This window comes from Pelophylax lessonae (genome assembly GCF_965119305.1).
Source record: "Pelophylax lessonae genome assembly, chromosome: 12".
NCBI classification, from domain to species: Eukaryota; Metazoa; Chordata; class Amphibia; order Anura; family Ranidae; genus Pelophylax; species Pelophylax lessonae.
In genome coordinates, this window is record NC_138779.1 from 102,520,128 (window position 1) to 102,538,818 (window position 18,691).

General features: G+C 37.4%; 1 protein-coding gene across 2 annotated transcripts in view; it reads right to left on the reverse strand.

Annotated features, from left to right (window-relative positions):
• LMTK3 (lemur tyrosine kinase 3) overlaps nucleotides 1-18,691 on the reverse strand; it is a 158,877-nt gene that overhangs the window by 79,446 nt on the left and 60,740 nt on the right. For both annotated transcript variants that reach the window (XM_082274377.1, XM_082274376.1), the window contains exons 3-5: nucleotides 13,529-13,659; nucleotides 9,169-9,319; nucleotides 2,331-2,401 (exon numbers count right to left, since the gene is read on the reverse strand). In XM_082274377.1, coding sequence (XP_082130503.1) covers nucleotides 2,331-2,401; nucleotides 9,169-9,319; nucleotides 13,529-13,659 — 353 coding nt within the window. The remainder of the gene's footprint in view (nucleotides 1-2,330; nucleotides 2,402-9,168; nucleotides 9,320-13,528; nucleotides 13,660-18,691) is intronic.

Below are 18,691 nucleotides of genomic sequence, written 5' to 3' on the forward strand. Positions count from 1 at the left end.
CAATAACAGTTCTATGGTGACCTACAGTATCTCACAAAAGTGAGTACACCCCTCACATTTTTGTAAATAGTTTATTATATCTTTTAATGTGACAACACTGAAGAAATGACACTTTGTTACAATGTAAAGTAGTGAGTGTACAGCTTGTATAACAGTGTAAATTTGCAGTCCCCTCAAAATAACTCAACACACAGCCACTCATTTCTAAACCACTGGCAACAAAAGTGAGTACACCCCAAAGTGAAAATGTCCAAATTGGGCCCATTTAGCCATTTTCCCTCCCTGGTGTCATGTAAATCGTTAGTGTTACAAGATCTCAGGTGTAAATGGGGAGCAGGTGTGTTAAATTTGGTGTTATCGCTCTCACTCTCTCATACTGGTCACTGGATGTTCAACATGGCACCTCATGGCAAAGAACTCTCTGAGGATCTGAAAAAAAAAAACATTGTTGCTCTACATAAAGATGGCCTAGGCTATAAGAGGATTGCCAAGACCCTGAAACTGAGCTGCAGCACGGTGGCCAAGACCATACAGCAGTTTAACAGGACAGGTTCCACTCAGAACAGGCCTGTCCATGGTTGACCAAAGAGGTTGAATGCACATGCTCAGCGTCATATCCAGAGGTTGTCTTTGGGAAATATACATACTGTATGAGTGCTGCCAGAATTGCTGCAGAGGTTGAAGGGGTAGGGTTCAGCCTATCAGTGCTCGGACCATACGCCAGTGCTCAGACCATATGCTGCACACTACATCAAAATGGTCTGCATGGCTGTCGTCCCAAAAGGAAGCCTCTTCTAAAGATGATGCACAAGAAAGCCTGTAAACAATTTGCTGAAGACAAGCAGACTAGGAACATGGATTACTGGAACCATGTCCTGTGGTCTGATGAGACTAGGATAAACTTTTTTGGTGCAGATGGTGTCAAGCGTGTTTTGTGGCAACCAGATGAGGAGTACAAAGAGAACAAGTCTTGTCTACAGTCAAGCATGGTGGTGAACGTGTCATGGTCTTGGGCTGCATGAGTGCTGCCAACACTGGGGAGCTACAGTTCATTGAGGGAACCATGAATGCCATCATGTACTGTGACATACTGAAGCAGAGCATGATCCCCTCCCTTCGGAGACTGGGCCACATGGCAGTATTCCAACATGATAACGAACCCAAACACACCTCCAAGATACTGCCTTGCTGAAGAAGCTGAGGGTAAAGGTAATGGACTGGCCAAGCATGTCTCCAGACCTAAACCCTATTGAGCATCTGTGGGGCATCCTCAAACAGAAGGTGGAAACCTGTGAAGCTCTGGTGAACTCCATGCCCGTGAGGGTTAAGGCAGTGCTGGAAAATAATGGTGACCACAAAAAATATTTACACTTTGGCAATTTGGACTTTTTCACTTAGGGGTGTACTCACTTTTGTTGCCAGCGGTTTAGACATTAATTACTGTGTGTTGAGTTATTTTGAGGGGAAAACAAATTTACACTGTTATACAAGCTGTACACTCACTACTTTACATTGTGGCAAAGTGTCATTTCTTCAGTATTGTCACATGAAAAGATATAATAAAATATTTACAAAAATGTGAGGGGTGTACTCACTTTTGTGAGATAATGTATAAGGGAATTCTCAATGAACAGGGACATAACTGTTGGCAGGGCTTAGGCCAAATATCTGGAAAGTTAGACTTTAGTCATAGAGTTTAAGGGAGGTACGCAGAGAATCATCAAACCAACACTCCACTCTCCTGTGCTTGAAGGTGGGCCTCACATCTTTTTATTCCACGCAGAGAATCATGGACTGACTAATAAAGTAACAAAAATCATCTTGTAGTGACTGTCTCTTGGGCAAAATTTTAAACATGTAATAGCCTGATAGTTATGCTTTAAAGTGATCCTGCTGTAAAATGTAAAAAGAACAAACAGGGTTCCCATCTAAAAAAACAGATGTTACAATTACCTTCCCCACCACCTTACAGTGCCTGTAGAATTCTCCTGACCTGACTCCCTCCTGTGGGTGTCAATTTCCTGGTATCCAGTCTAGCACTAGTGGTTCCTTGTGCAGACCACTATGACACCAAGGTGTCTTTCAGTAATGTGGGGAGCATGGAGGAAGGAACCACAGAACTTGGTAGGGGACCAGAACTCAGAAGCTCCTGGAAATGTGTCGGCTGAAGACTGTGCACTTCCTTATTTTTGTTGAAAGGAAGAAAGATTGCCAGTGCAGGAGGCCGTAAAAGTAAGTATATTATCTCTTATATAAAGTGGAATTTTAATTCTGCACCAGGGTCACTTTAAGTAAGAAGTAATAAATTAATTATGCTATTTTAGACTTACCTTTCCAAACCAGCCATTTCCAATCTCTTGAAGATAGCTTAAGTCCTGGCGGCTAAATCCAGTCTGTTTTACTAGTTAAAGAAAAAATTCAGTTAATAACAGACACTTTAATGCTCCTGGCATTTTTAAATTGTGTAATATTCTACAATAGAACATGAAGCCCTAACAAAACCTATTAAATGGGGTACACACTATAAGAAAATCAGGTGTCCAATTTTCCTTGTTGTTTCACAGCAAGTCGGAACCAAGGAAGGAAATAACATACGAAAATTCTTGCACGACAGAGGCTTTTTTTGTTGATGTTTATTGTTTCTGATCATGCCTATTCTTTTTTTTCTGATTTTTCACATACAAAAATCATACAAAAATGGTACACATTGAATGAAAATTATTAGTTCTGTTCCAGTATGAGAAAAATGTTGGAGATTGTCCTTTCCTAAATTTTCAGAATTGGCTGTCGAAAGTTGTGTACACACTATCAGAAAATTGTACGATCGTTCCTCGGATGAAAATGTTCACCTGAATTTCTTATACGTGTTTATGAACCTTTAAAGTAAACCTTTGTCAGTTTGATTTTAAGCTTATAAGAAAAGCATTATTTTATTTTAGAAATGTAAGGAGAATTGTGTTCCAATTCTTACAGCTTGGTTATTATGTCTAATTAATAATGGTAGTAAACAAGCCAATTTGACCAATATTGTTGCTGACTGTCATTCAAGTTTCAGTTGTTCACTGCACAGCAACAATTATAACTAATAGTGGAACCCTTTAAGGTGATTACTGCCACAGACCATGAATGACCTTTCTAGGTATATAGTGAGTGGAATACCAAAAGCATTTTTAATTTATGTTTGTTAAGAATGCACAGATTTAACTTGGCAGAGTAATTTATTTGAACGTTCAATTAAGGCAGCTCTTCTCTAATGGACATGGGGTGAAAATGAGGAAGACTCTGGAGATTTCTTTTGACACACACTTAGTATAATTAAAAGAAAAAAGTATTTATATATTTGTAAATATTTCTTATGCTCTGTGCCCTGGATTTCACATTATACTTTTTGCATACCAGGTATGGCATGCATCCCCTATATGCATGTCTTTCCTATCAAAGTAATATAGTAATGTATATTTTTATTTACAGCATTTACGTGCAGTGGTGTAGTGGTGTAATGTTTTTTTTTTCATATTATTTACTATTTTAGGGGTGCATTTTCATTTTTACTCCATCACATATGGATATTGCATATTGCATACCAGGTATGTCATGCATCCCCTATATGCATGTCTTTCCTATCAAAGTAATATAGTAATGTATATTTTTATTTACAGCATTTAAGTGCAGTGGTGTAGTGTTTTTTTTTTTCATATTATTTACTATTTTAGAGGTGCATTTTCATTTTTACTCCATCACATATGGATCCAATTCCAGGATTAAAAAAGCATTCCTTATGGAATTTGTGCCTTATATTCCAACTAAACTCTGCAACAGCTGGAGGGCCGCCAGTTTGACACCTGTGAACTAGATGGTCAGACCAAAGAGGTTTACTACACATTTATGTGTAGTTATTACAAACTACTTGATTTGTACTATCTACATCGAAAGCCTCCAAAGATCACATACTGTCTCTCTTCATCAATTCCTCTAGAGAGCACTACATCCTTTTCATCTATGTAAGGACCCAATCTCTAAATTTATCACCTCGTCAAACTGATCTTTATTTGCCACTTAGGTTCCCCTCAGTAAATCTATATCAAATCTAAGAACACCTTTGTGAGGAAATCTATTATCTATCTGAGAATTAGAAAAACCCCAGAATTGCTATCTCTTAGAACTATATTCTTCTTGTCTGATTACAATAATTATATTTCCTCATATCTTATTGCTCTCCTCATTTCTCTTGTCATCTATTAAATTCTTCCTCCAGTAAGGCATGAACCCCATTAAAATATAAAGCACCCCCCAAACTAAAACGCCATCAAATATCAAAACCAAAACCCCAACATGTTTTACTACCTAAATTGAGGCTTCATCAGGGATAACAAAGTAAAATAATGTGCTCTGTGCACAGTGCTCAAAACAAAATCAAAATGGGGCCTCCACCAGGTGCCAAACAATCTTATATAGGTTCCCCTGGGCTCCAATTTGTTCTGCCATTTATTTACATCATTGTGTCATGACGCACATACATGCCAACGTATATTTATGTTGGACGTCATTATGTGACGCACCGCAGCAAGACGTCATTGCGTTTTTGCATACATGATGCCATTTTGCTCAAGCAAAAATCTACAACTGGCAGGCACCCTCTAGTGTTAGTCTAGGGTAGGAACTTATACTCCTTGGCCATATCCAGGAACCCAGAGAGTTAAGGGTTATTGAGTCAGGCCTAGGTTCATATCTGTGCAGTTTCGTAATGAGTGCATAATCACACGCGTTCCCGACCTGCAGGTGAAACTCTTAAACAAATGTTTAGGGGTGCAATTAATTCTTAATAGCACCCCATATGCAGCACATTTTTGCTTGTGTGAAACCATATGTTGTTGCAGCACCATGAAGGTCCATGTGGCGCATTTTTAAGAAAGGGTTGGCAAATTCTCTCTCTGTGATTCTGGGTACAGCAGCACATTTAAATGAATAGGCTTCTGTACCCATGATGTACCAGTACAAACACACATGCTGGACCCACATAAATGTGAACCTACTTTAAAGGGGTCTGAGCCTGCATCTGTGTATGATAAGAATACATCTTTGAAACTGTGATGCTCTATATACAGTGTAAAGAATTGATAACGGGTAATTAAATGTGTAAAACAATAGATTAATACCCGCGCTGTGATGAATAAATATTAGTGATTTTTAAACAATTGTAAATATATATATCTATCCTGAAGCTGCTGCTCACCAAGTAAAAGACCGGGAAAAGCTGAACAACATATAAAGGCAGCGCTAGCAGGTAAAATCTATAAATACGTGCTAAATGATTAACATTAATATAATATGATAAAAATAGTACTAGAAATTGAGTGTATATAATTCAGTGAATACATAAATTCATAAATCCATAAAATGCAACAGTGAAAATCAAAAATTCATAAAATGTAACAATAAATATAATCTCCAAAAATAAAGTGCATCCAGTGTCCAAAAATGTAAAAAATATTAAAGTGCAAGATATATTTAAGGTGCAGTCCAAACTTATATTCTTCCAAAGAAGTTTATGTGCCAAAACGTGCTCAAAATCCAAATAGAGTGCCCAAGTGCTCTTCAAAGAAAATCCCCCTATGGGGATGCACTCACCGAACTTAGGATGTAAATGAGCCTTGAATATGTGTGGTACTCCGTTTAGAAAGTAAGAGCAGCCCCACGGAGACTTAAGGTTTCCCTTGCCCGGATGGATGGATGGCTGCAATCCTTTACTATAGGCTCCTTACTACCTCCTCTCCACTCTCTCCCCAATGGTGTACTCAGAAGAAAGGAGAGAAGCCAGACATCGTGAAGCCCGGAATTTTGTTTATTTAAAAATATTAGAAAATAGGGGTACTCACAACGGTAATATGTAATTAAGCATGGACTGGCATATACAGCAAAGTCCTTCTCTTCCGTGTCCGCTGCCGGCGTGCGGTTCACGGTGGTTTGCAGGAAATGACGCTGTAGCGTGCCGCTGCCCGGAAGTGCGTCGACGCGTTTCGCCCGCCTTGTGGGCGTTATCAAAGACATCACTTCCGGTAAGGCGGCTCGTATTTATACTTATCACGCTCTGTTTACAACCAATCGGCCGGAAAGGGGGGCGGAACAGATTACACATAGACTTCCTGCCAGTGTTTATCCCGAGTGTGTCCCCACAGGGCTAAATTGGCAGTTACGTCCGCGGATGTTTTCTATTCCAAAAAAATATATAACTATAATATTGATTTATTTTTGTCATCAGACCCATAAAACAATCATTTAAGCCACCACCTCATTTCCTGTTGCCGATTTAAGTAATTGACATTTAAAACATATTAAATTTATTTAAAAACATATGTATATAACATTTAGAATTATTTTATGATAAAATGGCAATGGAATATTAATACCGCTAGATTTCATAATCCCTGGTATATTTTATATCCCTAGTCCATAGTATTTTTCCGTTGCAATTCATCATCTACATGAACAATTGATTTCAAAACATACAAATATTATGTAACCATTCCTCAGAGTGCATTATTTATAAAAATTGTTAAAAATTATATCCTGTAAATATAAGATGGTAACTGAAAAAAATAATAATAAAAATAAAGATAAAAAATGAAAAATAAGTAAAAATAAAATAAAAATAAAAATAAAAATAAAAAATAAAAAATAAAATATAAAAAATAAAATAAATATAAAAAATAAAAAAATAAAAAATACAAAATAAATAAAAATAAAAAATAATAAAAAAAATATTAAAAATAAAAAATAAAATTAAAAATGAAATAAAAATAAAAATATAAATAAAAATAAATATAAAAATAAAAAATAATAATAAAGTAAACAAATAATAAAAATAAAAAATAATAATTAATAATAATAAATAAATAAAAAAATAAAAAATAAAAAATGAAAAATAAATAAAGATAAAAATAAAATAAAAAAATAAATAAATAAAGATAAAAATAAAATAAAAAATGAAATATAAAGATAACGGGAAATAACGGGAAAGATAGGGTTGAACCACACTGGAGAGGTGGCAATCTAAAGAGAGCAATCTCTAAAAACGAAACACAGTGGATCCACCGCCTCGGTACTTTACAGCCCCGGGGCCTTAATATAGAATTAGATCTAAACTGTTTCTTATCTAATTGGTGATACCCCTTCTCCCTTTTATTCCTTTTTTTCCCCTTTTGTTCCTGTAAATCTGAATACCAAAATGATATAGAAAAAACAATTTTTTCCCGTTATCTTTATATTTCATTTTTTATTTTATTTTTATCTTTATTTATTTTTCATTTTTTATTTTTTATTTATTTTTGTTTATTTATTTATTATTATTAATTATTATTTTTTATTTTTATTATTTGTTTACTTTATTATTATTTTTTATTTTTATATTTATTTTTATTTATATTTTTATTTTTATTTCATTTTTAATTTTATTTTTTATTTTTAATATTTTTTTATTATTTTTTATTTATTTTGTATTTTTTATTTTTTATTTTATTTTTTATTTTTTATATTTTATTTTATTTTTTATATTTTATTTTTTATTTTTTATTTTTATTTTTATTTTTATTTTCATTTTTATTTTATTTTTACTTATTTTTCATTTTTTATCTTTATTTTTATTATTATTTTTTTCAGTTACCATCTTATATTTACAGGATATAATTTTTAACAATTTTTATAAATAATGCACTCTGAGGAATGGTTACATAATATTTGTATATTTTGAAATCAATTGTTCATGTAGATGATGAATTGCAACGGAAAAATACTATGGACTAGGGATATAAAATATACCAGGGATTATGAAATCTAGCGGTATTAATATTTCATTGCCATTTTATCATAAAATAATTCTAAATGTTATATACATATGTTTTTAAATAAATTTAATATGTTTTAAATGTCAATTACTTAAATCGGCAACAGGAAATGAGGTGGTGGCTTAAATGATTGTTTTATGGGTCTGATGACAAAAATAAATCAATATTATAGTTATATATTTTTTGGAATAGAAAACATCCGCGGACGTAACTGCCAATTTAGCCCTGTGGGGACACGCTCGGGATAAACACTGGCAGGAAGTCTATGTAATCTGTTCCACCCCCTTTCCGGCTGATTGGTTGTAAACAGAGCGTGATAAGTATAAATACGAGCCGCCTTACCGGAAGTAATGTCTTTGATAACGCCCACAAGGCAGGCGAAACGCGTCGACGCACTTCCGGGCAGCGGCACGCTACAGCGTCATTTCCTGCGAACCACCGTGAACCGCACGCCGGCAGCGGACACGGAAGAGAAGGACTTCGCTGTATATGCCAATCCATGCTTAATTACATTTTACCTTTGTGAGTACCTCTATTTTCTAATATTTTTAAATAAACAAATTACGGGCTTCACGATGTCTGGCTTCTCTCCTTTCTTCTGAGTACACCATTGGGGAGAGAGTGGAGAGGAAGTAGTAAGGAGCCCATAGTAAAGGATTGCAGCCATCCATCCAGGCAAGGGAAACCTTAAGTCTCAGTGGGGCTGCTCTTACTTTCTAAACGGAGTACCACACATATTCAAGGCTCATTTACATCCTAAGTTCGGTGAGTGCATCCCCATAGGGGGATTTTCTTTGAAGAGCACTTGGGAACTCTATTTGGATTTTGAGCACTTTTTGGCACATAAACTTCTTTGGAAGAATATAAGTTTGGACTGCACCTTAAATATATCTTGCACTTTAATATTTTTTACATTTTTGGACACTGGATGCACTTTATTTTTGGAGATTATATTTATTGTTACATTTTATGAATTTTTGATTTTCACTGTTGCATTTTATGGATTTATGAATTTATGTATTCACTGAATTATATACACTCAATTTCTAGTACTATTTTTATCATATTATATTAATGTTAATCATTTAGCACGTATTTATAGATTTTACCTGCTAGCGCTGCCTTTATATGTTGTTCAACGGGTAATTAAAGACCAAATTCAGACAAGATCAGCTACTTTCCAAAACTAGCCATTTGGATCTTTAAGTCCACATGTTCCTCATTTGCATGCTATAACATATCTTGGAATACTGCATTAACAGTTAATATATAGTTTCCTACAGGTCGTAGGTAGCACATTTCAGAAACATTACCCAGAGACAATTACCTGTTTTAGGAGCCTGTGTATTGGGGACAGGTAAGGACACCTCAGAGAGTGGCAGGATGTACACATCAGGGATAGACTGAGAAGAGGAGGTTTCCTCAGCAGGAGGCGTGTACTCCCCTGAAAACTCTTCTCCATCTGGATTCTCAAACTCCTAAAAGACATGGTGATACTCAAAGTGTAAACAACATCTACATTTTTTGATATACTGTAATATGCCAAGATGTTTAACAGGAGAAATTATGTTTCTATAACAGTGCTAAAAATGTCTTGGGTTACACAAAATTAGTGTCACTCCATTATATCTCACTAAGAGGTGACAAAAGCCAAAACCTTGTTTGCTATGCACGATAGAGCTGACCATAAAAAAGATATGGGAGATCCTTTTTATTTGAAAGCAAGCAAACACTGGCTAGTAAATATCTGGGGAGACCCTACAGAACAGTATGCATAGCATCAGCTTCTGTATGCTCAGTTTGTAGAAATTAATCATAAAAAATGTTTTATATTGATCCATTAAAATTTTTGAAGCGCTCTTCTGAGGAAAGCTCATTTGTCCTATAGTTAAACCGTCCTCAAGAGAACTTTAACCAGTTCAAATTGCTAAACAATTTCAGGCACCAAACTTTTAGTTGTCCCTCGAAGCAGTGGACCACCACACTCCTATAATTTACTTAAAGGATAGATGGGTTAATAGTAGAAAACAGTAAATGCTCCAACCTTAAAATACTTCCTTTTTCTAATAAAACAAAAAACCTTTTGTTATCCTTTCCTACCATCCATGTAGCTAGATTTGGATCTGTGGATTTGTGGAAGTCGATTCCACCTAAGTTTAGGCACTAAAGCTAATGTAAAACATTAGTGGGTAAATGCCAAAGACCATTAGGGGACCATATGTCAAGTATAATACAGAGCAACATTTTAAGCATAATTGAAAACAAAAAGCATAATATTTAACAGACTACTAACACTTTACAAATACAGGTATACGGGGTTACAGTGAGAGCACCGCCCACCTAAGGTAAAAAGTATGTCTTGTTTTTCAATAGGAGATCTTCTAGCCAGTTTAAAGTGTATCTCTAGCCTAAATTGTTTTAGTTTAAAATTATGTTTGAGTGAGGAATAGTTAAAGCTCCAGGCAGATATTGTATTTTACTGGGCCCCATTGGAGAGATTTCTCTTCACATCCTGTCATGGACACACAAGGTGAAGAAAGTGAAAATTTCTCCAAAGTGAGGGGAAATAGCCTCATAGGCAGTTTTCCCTGGAAAAATGTCCCCCATAGGAATGTCTTACCTTAATCAATCAGATATCTACCCCTCCCTGGGGTACTAACACATCCCTCACCTATTTGCAAAAAGAGTTCAAAGGAAAAAAACACACACCAAAATAAAAAGTCTTTAAATCACAATAAAACACAAACACATACCTGTTTTTAAAATTCCTTTAAATAATGTCCCCAGAAGTAATTCCACATCAATTAAAGCATCTAGCAAGATAATCCACATCAATTTACATTACCCCTGCCAGGGATTTATCATTTAATGAAATGGCATATACACTCCGGCAGTTGGCTGGTCATCGCTATTGACACTGGATTTACACTGCTGAACGCCATGATTGACATGAATTATCTTGCTGGACGCCATGATTGATTTGGAATCACTTCTGCGGACACTAATAACATTTATTTTAAAATAATGCAGTAGGTGAATGCAGGGATAAAGGGGTGCTCGCTCGCTGCCATCACTTTCCTGGTCACCCAGGATGTATGTCTGGATAAGGATCCAGTTAGAATATGTCACTTTAAATTTTTAATATTATCTGACTCTGGGATGAGCCATTGGGGGAACTGCATGCACACGATTTTTTACCTTAATGCAGAAAATGAATTAAGGTAAAAAACAAACATTTGCCTTTAGAATCCCTTTGATCCCAATCTTTCCCTATGCAGTTGACGCATTACATTCCACATACTGGTGGAGAGCAGGAATGGGGTTCTGGCCAAAATAATGATGTCTGGGTACCTGCCATTGTGCTTGTAGTAGAGGCCATAAACTTGCGAAAGGAGGCTGATTTCATGAGCTGGGAGCAGCTGCAAAGCCAGCACTTTTGCCAAGATAGCATTAACATGCTAGGCATGATCATTATGCAGCGTGATTAGGAGATATTTTTTTCTGCTGTTCCAGCAGCTGTAGAAGAGACCTTGGCCTTGGGAATGATTCTTCAGGAGTTGTAGGAGAATGTGTAGGCAAATCTTGTGGAGGTTCCAGCTTTTACTTAATCCTCCTCAGTGTGGCCCCATAACTGGTTGGCGTGGCCTGTACTCTGTCTATTAAACGTCTTGTGAGATTTCCCTCCCTGTGAATAGAGGCTGCAGATATTGCAGAAGAATTTTGTGGGGGATGAAGGAGATGCAGAAAGTGAAGAACAAGGAGGAGGAGTGCTGTCCTTTTGCTGGTGACTTTTCTTATTGAGGTGCTACTCCCACTAAGCTGTGTGGTGCAGATTCATGTTACCTAAATTGTTGGTATACAGTAGTTACCATAACTAGTGCTGTCAGCAGCATATTTGTTAAAAAAAAATAAGCCTAGACTGTGGCTGGCTCTGTGTACTGGTGCTGGGGAAAGCAGCCAGACAAATTTGAATGGCTCCATTCCTCTGAAAACAGCCCTGAACAAAATTGTTCCTTGCTGCTGTGCGGCCTCTCCTTTGGATGAGCTGCAGTATCTCTGGAACTGGTGAACTGCTGCTGAGGGGATTTCTTCTGCTAGAGATTCTCCTTTAAGAACTGACTATACAGCCATTTAGTAGCCATATTGCTGCCTTCTGGCTTGACTGGGGCTATTATCAGGTGCGCCAACAGTACAACTGGGTCCCAACGCTAGCAGGCTTAAGAGAAACCTGTATCTGAGGTACCTCTCAGGAAACATTGTTCCATATCCTAGCCCAGTGTTTCTTAATCTTTTTTCAGTCAATCTTGAAAAGCACTATCAGTCTTGAGGTACCCAAGTCTAAGGCTTGGTTCACATTACGGCGTGTTGTGGAATGCATGCAAAATCACGCACGTTCCTGACATGCAAAAAAATGTGCTGCTCTTTAGCAAATGCGCAGGGATGCCATTAATTCTTAACAGTACCCTCACGCTTTGGCAAACCCCTGTGTTTCTTTTGGTACGGCAGCCTATTTAAGGAAAGGAATGCCTTACATGCACACAAAAGCACAAATGTGAACGAAAGGCTCATTCACATGTGAGGTTGGGGGGGTGGGGGTGGAAAGACCCTTTTATCTATCCCCAACTGCTCCCCCTTTTGCTGCAGAGGCAGCAGCTGGGGGTGTACTCATGCTGTGGCAACAGGAGGAAGTATACCCCCAGGTGAATGGAGCTGCACTGCAACCGCCCCATAACTGTGTGCATTGCAGGCAGTTGCAGCATAGTAATACTGCTTTTAGGGGGTTTATTAGGCAGTGAGGAGGCAACATATTGCCTCCTTACCGCCTGTCAAATGCCTCTGAAAAATGATCTGAGCAGGAATTGCTTTTCAGAGGAGTGACAGTCCTTGCTGCTATTACGAGCTCTAAAAAAAGCAGTTGTGATTGTAAAGAAATGGGGGATCAGGATTAAAAGTACACACACATATATACATACACACATATAAACACACATACACAGAAACACACATTCTCACATAGCCTTTTAAAAACTGCAGTACTTTACCTTCACTCACATAGCCAGGTACTGCACTGCAGGGGGAGGCAGAGAGCACAGCACTCAGAAAGACACCTCCCCCTCTCACTTTTTTCACCCTCTTAACGGTCCTTCTGACAGAGCTCGATGAATGATGATTTACAGTTTGGTTGGGGATCTGGAGCTTAGTCTCATCTGACAAGCCTTTTCCTACCAGGATGCTGTAGCATCCCTAAAAACCTCAGGTGGCATCCCGGTTGAGAAAGGCTGACCTAGCCATTCTTCTAGAGTGCACTCTAGACTAGTTATAATAATATTATTCACATTGCAGTTAATGCGTATACTGAATGCACTGCTTATTGCTGACCAAAGTCATTGTTACTGGCCATTCAAACCCTTCTGACCACCGGTGAAATGTTAGGTCGGGATGTATGGGTCCTTGAACCCCTTAGGCTTACCCCATCACACTATGGGCAAATGCAAAGCTCATCCCTAAATTTGGAGAAAAAATGTAAAGGAGATTTTTAGTCAGAGATTTTGATTAAGCAGACAATCTTGCCAACTTGAGCACAGCTTGACATGACTCACTTACACATACAGGACATTTTCAAATATAAAACTTTTGAGTACTGGATATCCTATTCAGCCTTACAGGTTTAGTAACACTGATCTTACCTTGAACCCAACATCTCCTCTCTTGCAGCACAGGCAGGTGAGGAGCAGAAAGATAAAGGCTAGCAGTCCAGAGCAGGAGATAAGTACCACTGCGTACGGTGGAGCGAGAGGAGCTCTCTGAGAGGAGCCATCTGCAAGGAGATATGGGAAGACAAGAACAAGCTTCATAATGGAAATACTGTTGACAAATGAATTAATTTACATTATGGATTTCCAGCACTCCCCAGAGACAAGTCAGGCGCTGGTATTGTTCAGCAGCTTGAAATCAGCATTTCAGCCTTTACAAGGCAGAATCAATTGTGGAATATCATATAGCACAAAGGAGCAATATTAACAATTTCCAACCAAAAAGGTACTGAAAGACCGAAGCACAGTGCAGCAGAGCCATTCCAGTCTGGAGTCCATGTGGAGTCCATTGATGCCAAAATATTTATTTTCATTATTATTTATTACATAGAAACAACTACATGTAAAGGTGTCGAGTGCAATGATTTAAAGATAATGTTTAAATGCTAAACTATGAGGATTATTTTTTTCCCTTTTATAATGCATTTTCAGTAAATGAATGGCTCTCCATTTGGAACAATCATAGTGATATATATATACATTTATGGTAAATTATTCACTTTGCAAGTGCAGTTGTCGCATAACTTAGAAAATTAGTAATCCTCTGCAGACTTTCATCATCCAATCAGGTGCAAGAGAAATGCCGTTTTGTTTTCTTTTTTTTTTTCCTTGCAGCATGTGATTGTGTATTCTTTGTAAAGTAAATCTTTACTAAACTCTAGAGCAACTGCACTTGCAAAGTGCATAGTCTGTTTGCCTTTAGTAAATCAACCCCAAAGTATTTCACAAGTCAGTCTAAAAATTGATAAGGACACATTATTAATACATAAAGGAGCGGAGAGTGAAAAGGCATGAAGACACAATAGCAAAGAATGATCAATTATAAAAAATAGGCAACGAAAAAAATATAGCATGGTCAGGTTTTACCCTCTCTGGCAGAATGCCAGAACAGACATTATATTATTGCAGGCCAACCAGATGGTATGTAAAAACTGATGTTCTAACTGAATTTGAGCAGAGGAAGGCTGTGCAAACCATTAGTAGACATGGAAAAGATTCTGCTTATAATGGGGCCACCTAAAATCTCTTCTGTCAAAGTGATAATGTTTGGAGACTTTTATGGATCACAGTTTAGTTGGTATTCAGTATTGGAAGCCCAGCTTTAACTGACCACTCACTGTAGTTCTATACCTAGCAGAAATAGTGCCATATACTGTAAAACATAACATGATTTCTGCTATTACTTAATTTTTGTATTAGATGTGACAGCAAATATTAAATGCAACTAATTGCTAGTTATATGTAAAACTCTAGTACGTCTCTCTAATTTACAAATTAGCTCAATTCCTCAATGGACAAAAAATATAGAATCAATTGGATTAGAAAAAAATGAGTCTCTAGTTGTCAAAGGTACGTGCTGCACATAGGTTTCCACTTAGCTTATATCTTTGAAGCATTGACATAACTAATACAGCTGGGGCACCTGGTTATCTTGTATAGTGAAAAAATACCTGCGCTGCTTCACAGAGCACACTAATAAATAAATCTCAATAAATATTGTGTATAAATTATATGTGTAAGGTGCTAGTGCTTCACTAAAACCACATAGTTCCTATACCATAAATATCGATTAATATACATTAATACATATGACATAAACTTAAAAGTAATAAATGTGAAATAAAATCCTTCAATCAATCACGTGTTTAAATTGTGACAGTCTTTGTGCAAAACATAAGTCCAAAGTGCTGCGTGCTCATATAATAAGTGCCGGTGCTCTCTGTACACGGGTAGGTGCTCCCCTCTCGGTCCCCTACTCACCAGAAGCCAAATAATACACCGCTTTCAGAGTTTCCTTTAGATGAGAAGAGCCTTATTGGACCATCAACTGAACAGCTTTACTGTAGATCACAACATCCAGGTATTGCTCAAAAAAGAAAGAGATGCTGGCATCGTGAAGTATGTAACAACTTTATTCGATGCACACAATACAAGATACACTTACAGTGTAGCAGAGGTTCAAACGCCTATACACTCATCCCACAGGTTGCCATACAATGGGCTGTGTTCTTTCCCCGTGTCCCCGTTTACCGGAAGATGGATGTGGTCGGGCGTAGTACGTACTCGGACGGACGGCTTGACGCGTTTCGCTCCGCACACAGAGCGTTATCAAAAGCAAGTCCGTTCCAGATATGTACTATATTTATAAGGTAACATAATCGCATAATTGCTGACACCTAGCGGAACCGGAAGTGGAATGCTGCCATCTTGGGACTCCTGTGATGACGAACTTCCTGTTCGTTGCCATCTTGCTATGCCCTCTATGTAATATACATAAGCATTATCCCCACATCTTATGCTATTCTCCTGCGCTCAGTAGGTCTTACAAATTATTGGCAGTGTAAATTCCTAATTGGAGGGTTAAAGACTATTTCCAACAGTGTGTCTTTATTATTATATCCTAATGGCGAAACCGGAAGTAGTTCCGCCATGTTGGGACTCACATAATCGTCTTACTAAGATGACGAAGCCGGAAGTGACGTCATCAAATCGGGACTCACCCAATGACGCACCTCCCGCCCCTCGCCTCACTGTTGGCTGCTCCTACCGCTCCGAGCATACTCATTTCTCCTAGCAAACATTGCCAGCTCGGGCCACGCTATATTATTTACCATAAAAATGGGCTTACTATGCGATAATATGTGTTTATACTGTGATGGCGAAACCGGAAGTACCGGCGCCATATTGGGACTCATAATCTCTGTAAATTCCGTGGCGGTTGCCGTATTGAGACTCTCACATTATGCTTCCTGCTCCTCGCCATATATTACTTATTCCTCACAAATGATTAATGCTAATAATTTTAAATTTTAAAACCGGGGCCATTCTAATTGCGGTACCTCTTTACATGTAATACACCTCACAAATTAAAATAAAATAAAATATCAAAATACAAACGATTAATAATAATGTTGATATGTTTTGCACAAAGACTGTCACAATTTAAACACGTGATTGATTGAAGGATTTTATTTCACATTTATTACTTTTAAGTTTATGTCATATTTATTAATGTATATTAATCAATATTTATGGTATAGGAACTATGTGGTTTTAGTGAAGCACTAGCACCTTACACATATAATTTATACACAATATTTATTGAGATTTATTTATTAGTGTGCTCTGTGAAGCAGCGCAGGTATTTTTTCACTATACACTTTTAAAGGCACGTCACCTTTCATACCAGCAGCAGCTCACCATACTGTGATATTAGAGCTATCATAATCCTCAGCGCTAGCCCATAATCTTTACTATTTTAAAAAATATTCATATATTTTTTGCTTAGCAGCTATGGATTTATTTAATATGATTAGCAAGAAAAAAATCAACTCAGAGGAGATTTTTTCCCAAGGTGGAGTAAATATGGACATTGATCGCAGCCTGAAACAATTAAAAAACACCTTAGATAAACAAATTAGATCTTGGTGGGATATTACCACACTGAGCCAATACCTAAAAGAGGGCATCACACCGACGAGGTTACGGTGGGATGTAGCCCCTAACGATGGCTTGGAGACCAAAGAACTAGAAGATAGTTGGTACAATTTTTTCAATGGCTGTGAACAAAAACTATTAGGGCTTATCATTTCACGTAGAAAAACCAAATTAGAAATGTTAGAGAACAAAGTAAAATGATTGAAAGAAATTCTAGAGCCCTTTCTAGATAATACGAAATATAAAGATAAAATGAAAAACATCCAGGACCATATTGCCAAATTAGATAAAGACATACAGAAGAAGAAAATCAAGAAATTTCATAGAGATTGCAATGACTATAAACAGGGTAATGTATATAAATGGCAAGAGGATTTGGTAGAGAACAACGAACAATCTAGAGAAACGACACCTGAAAGAGAGGTAACTTTCACTTTTCCCACAGAGACCCCAACAAGAACACCTATGAGTGATTCACAAACCCCAATCAGGGAGAATAGAAACACCACACCATATCAGCAATCCCTAGGTACAATGTGCCCACACACAACAGATATGAACCCATCTCCCCGGTCAGCCCTGCCCCAAGGGAGCATCATCAAGATGATAGACAATATGACAATTATTACAGACCCCCTTACAGAGGGGATTTTTGGGAACAAGGTCCAGGGAGACCTCCTGGGAGAGGACGAGGAGGATACAGAGGAAGGGGACAATATTGGGGCCCGCCAAGGGGCCAACATTATTGGAGACCGAGAGGCCCATACAGGGGCCCATACAGAGGACACAACACACACCCTCCCCAAGGGGCACCACAGAGGAACTACAACACCCAACCACCCCAAGGAGGAGAGGGAAGAAGAGAGGATGTAGGGGAGGACAGAAGAAAAAGGAAAAGAGACGCTTAGGCGCAGGAATTTTTAACCTTAGTAATAAAGTTTTTAATGATGATGAACTTATGATTTTAGATAAAGGTTTAAAGTATGCACCACCCAAACAGTTGAATAAATTTAAGACTTTTATTGATTTGCATAAATTTGTCAGAGTGTTAAATATTAAGAAACATTTTTTTAATAAACCGGCTACGAGCACTTTAGAAGAAGATGGTTATGTACATAGTGGATTAAGGAATAAGTCCACATTCAATCCCAAGAACTCCAACAATCATTGCTTAGAGGTATTCAAAATGATGGTCGAGCAAGATATAGAGAACATATCCATACATCCTATCAAAGGCAGTAAGGAAATCAAACAGAGCATAAAAAAACTAGAGAAGGCCAATGATATTATAATAAGACCTGCGGACAAAGGTGGGGGAATTGTGGTTATGGATAAAAAGAACTATATAGCCGAACTGAACCGCCTAGTAGAAGATAGAGAAACTTATACTAAATTAAAAGGTGACCCAATGAAAAAACTAAAAGCTATGCTGAAAAGAAAAATAAAAAAGGCACAAAAAGATGGGATCCTAAACAAAAAAGAAGCTAAATACCTAATACCTGAACAGCCCAGGAAACCGATTATATATCACAATCCTAAAATACACAAAAGCACCACCAACCCCCCAGGACGTCCCATCATCAATGGTGTGGAGTCCAT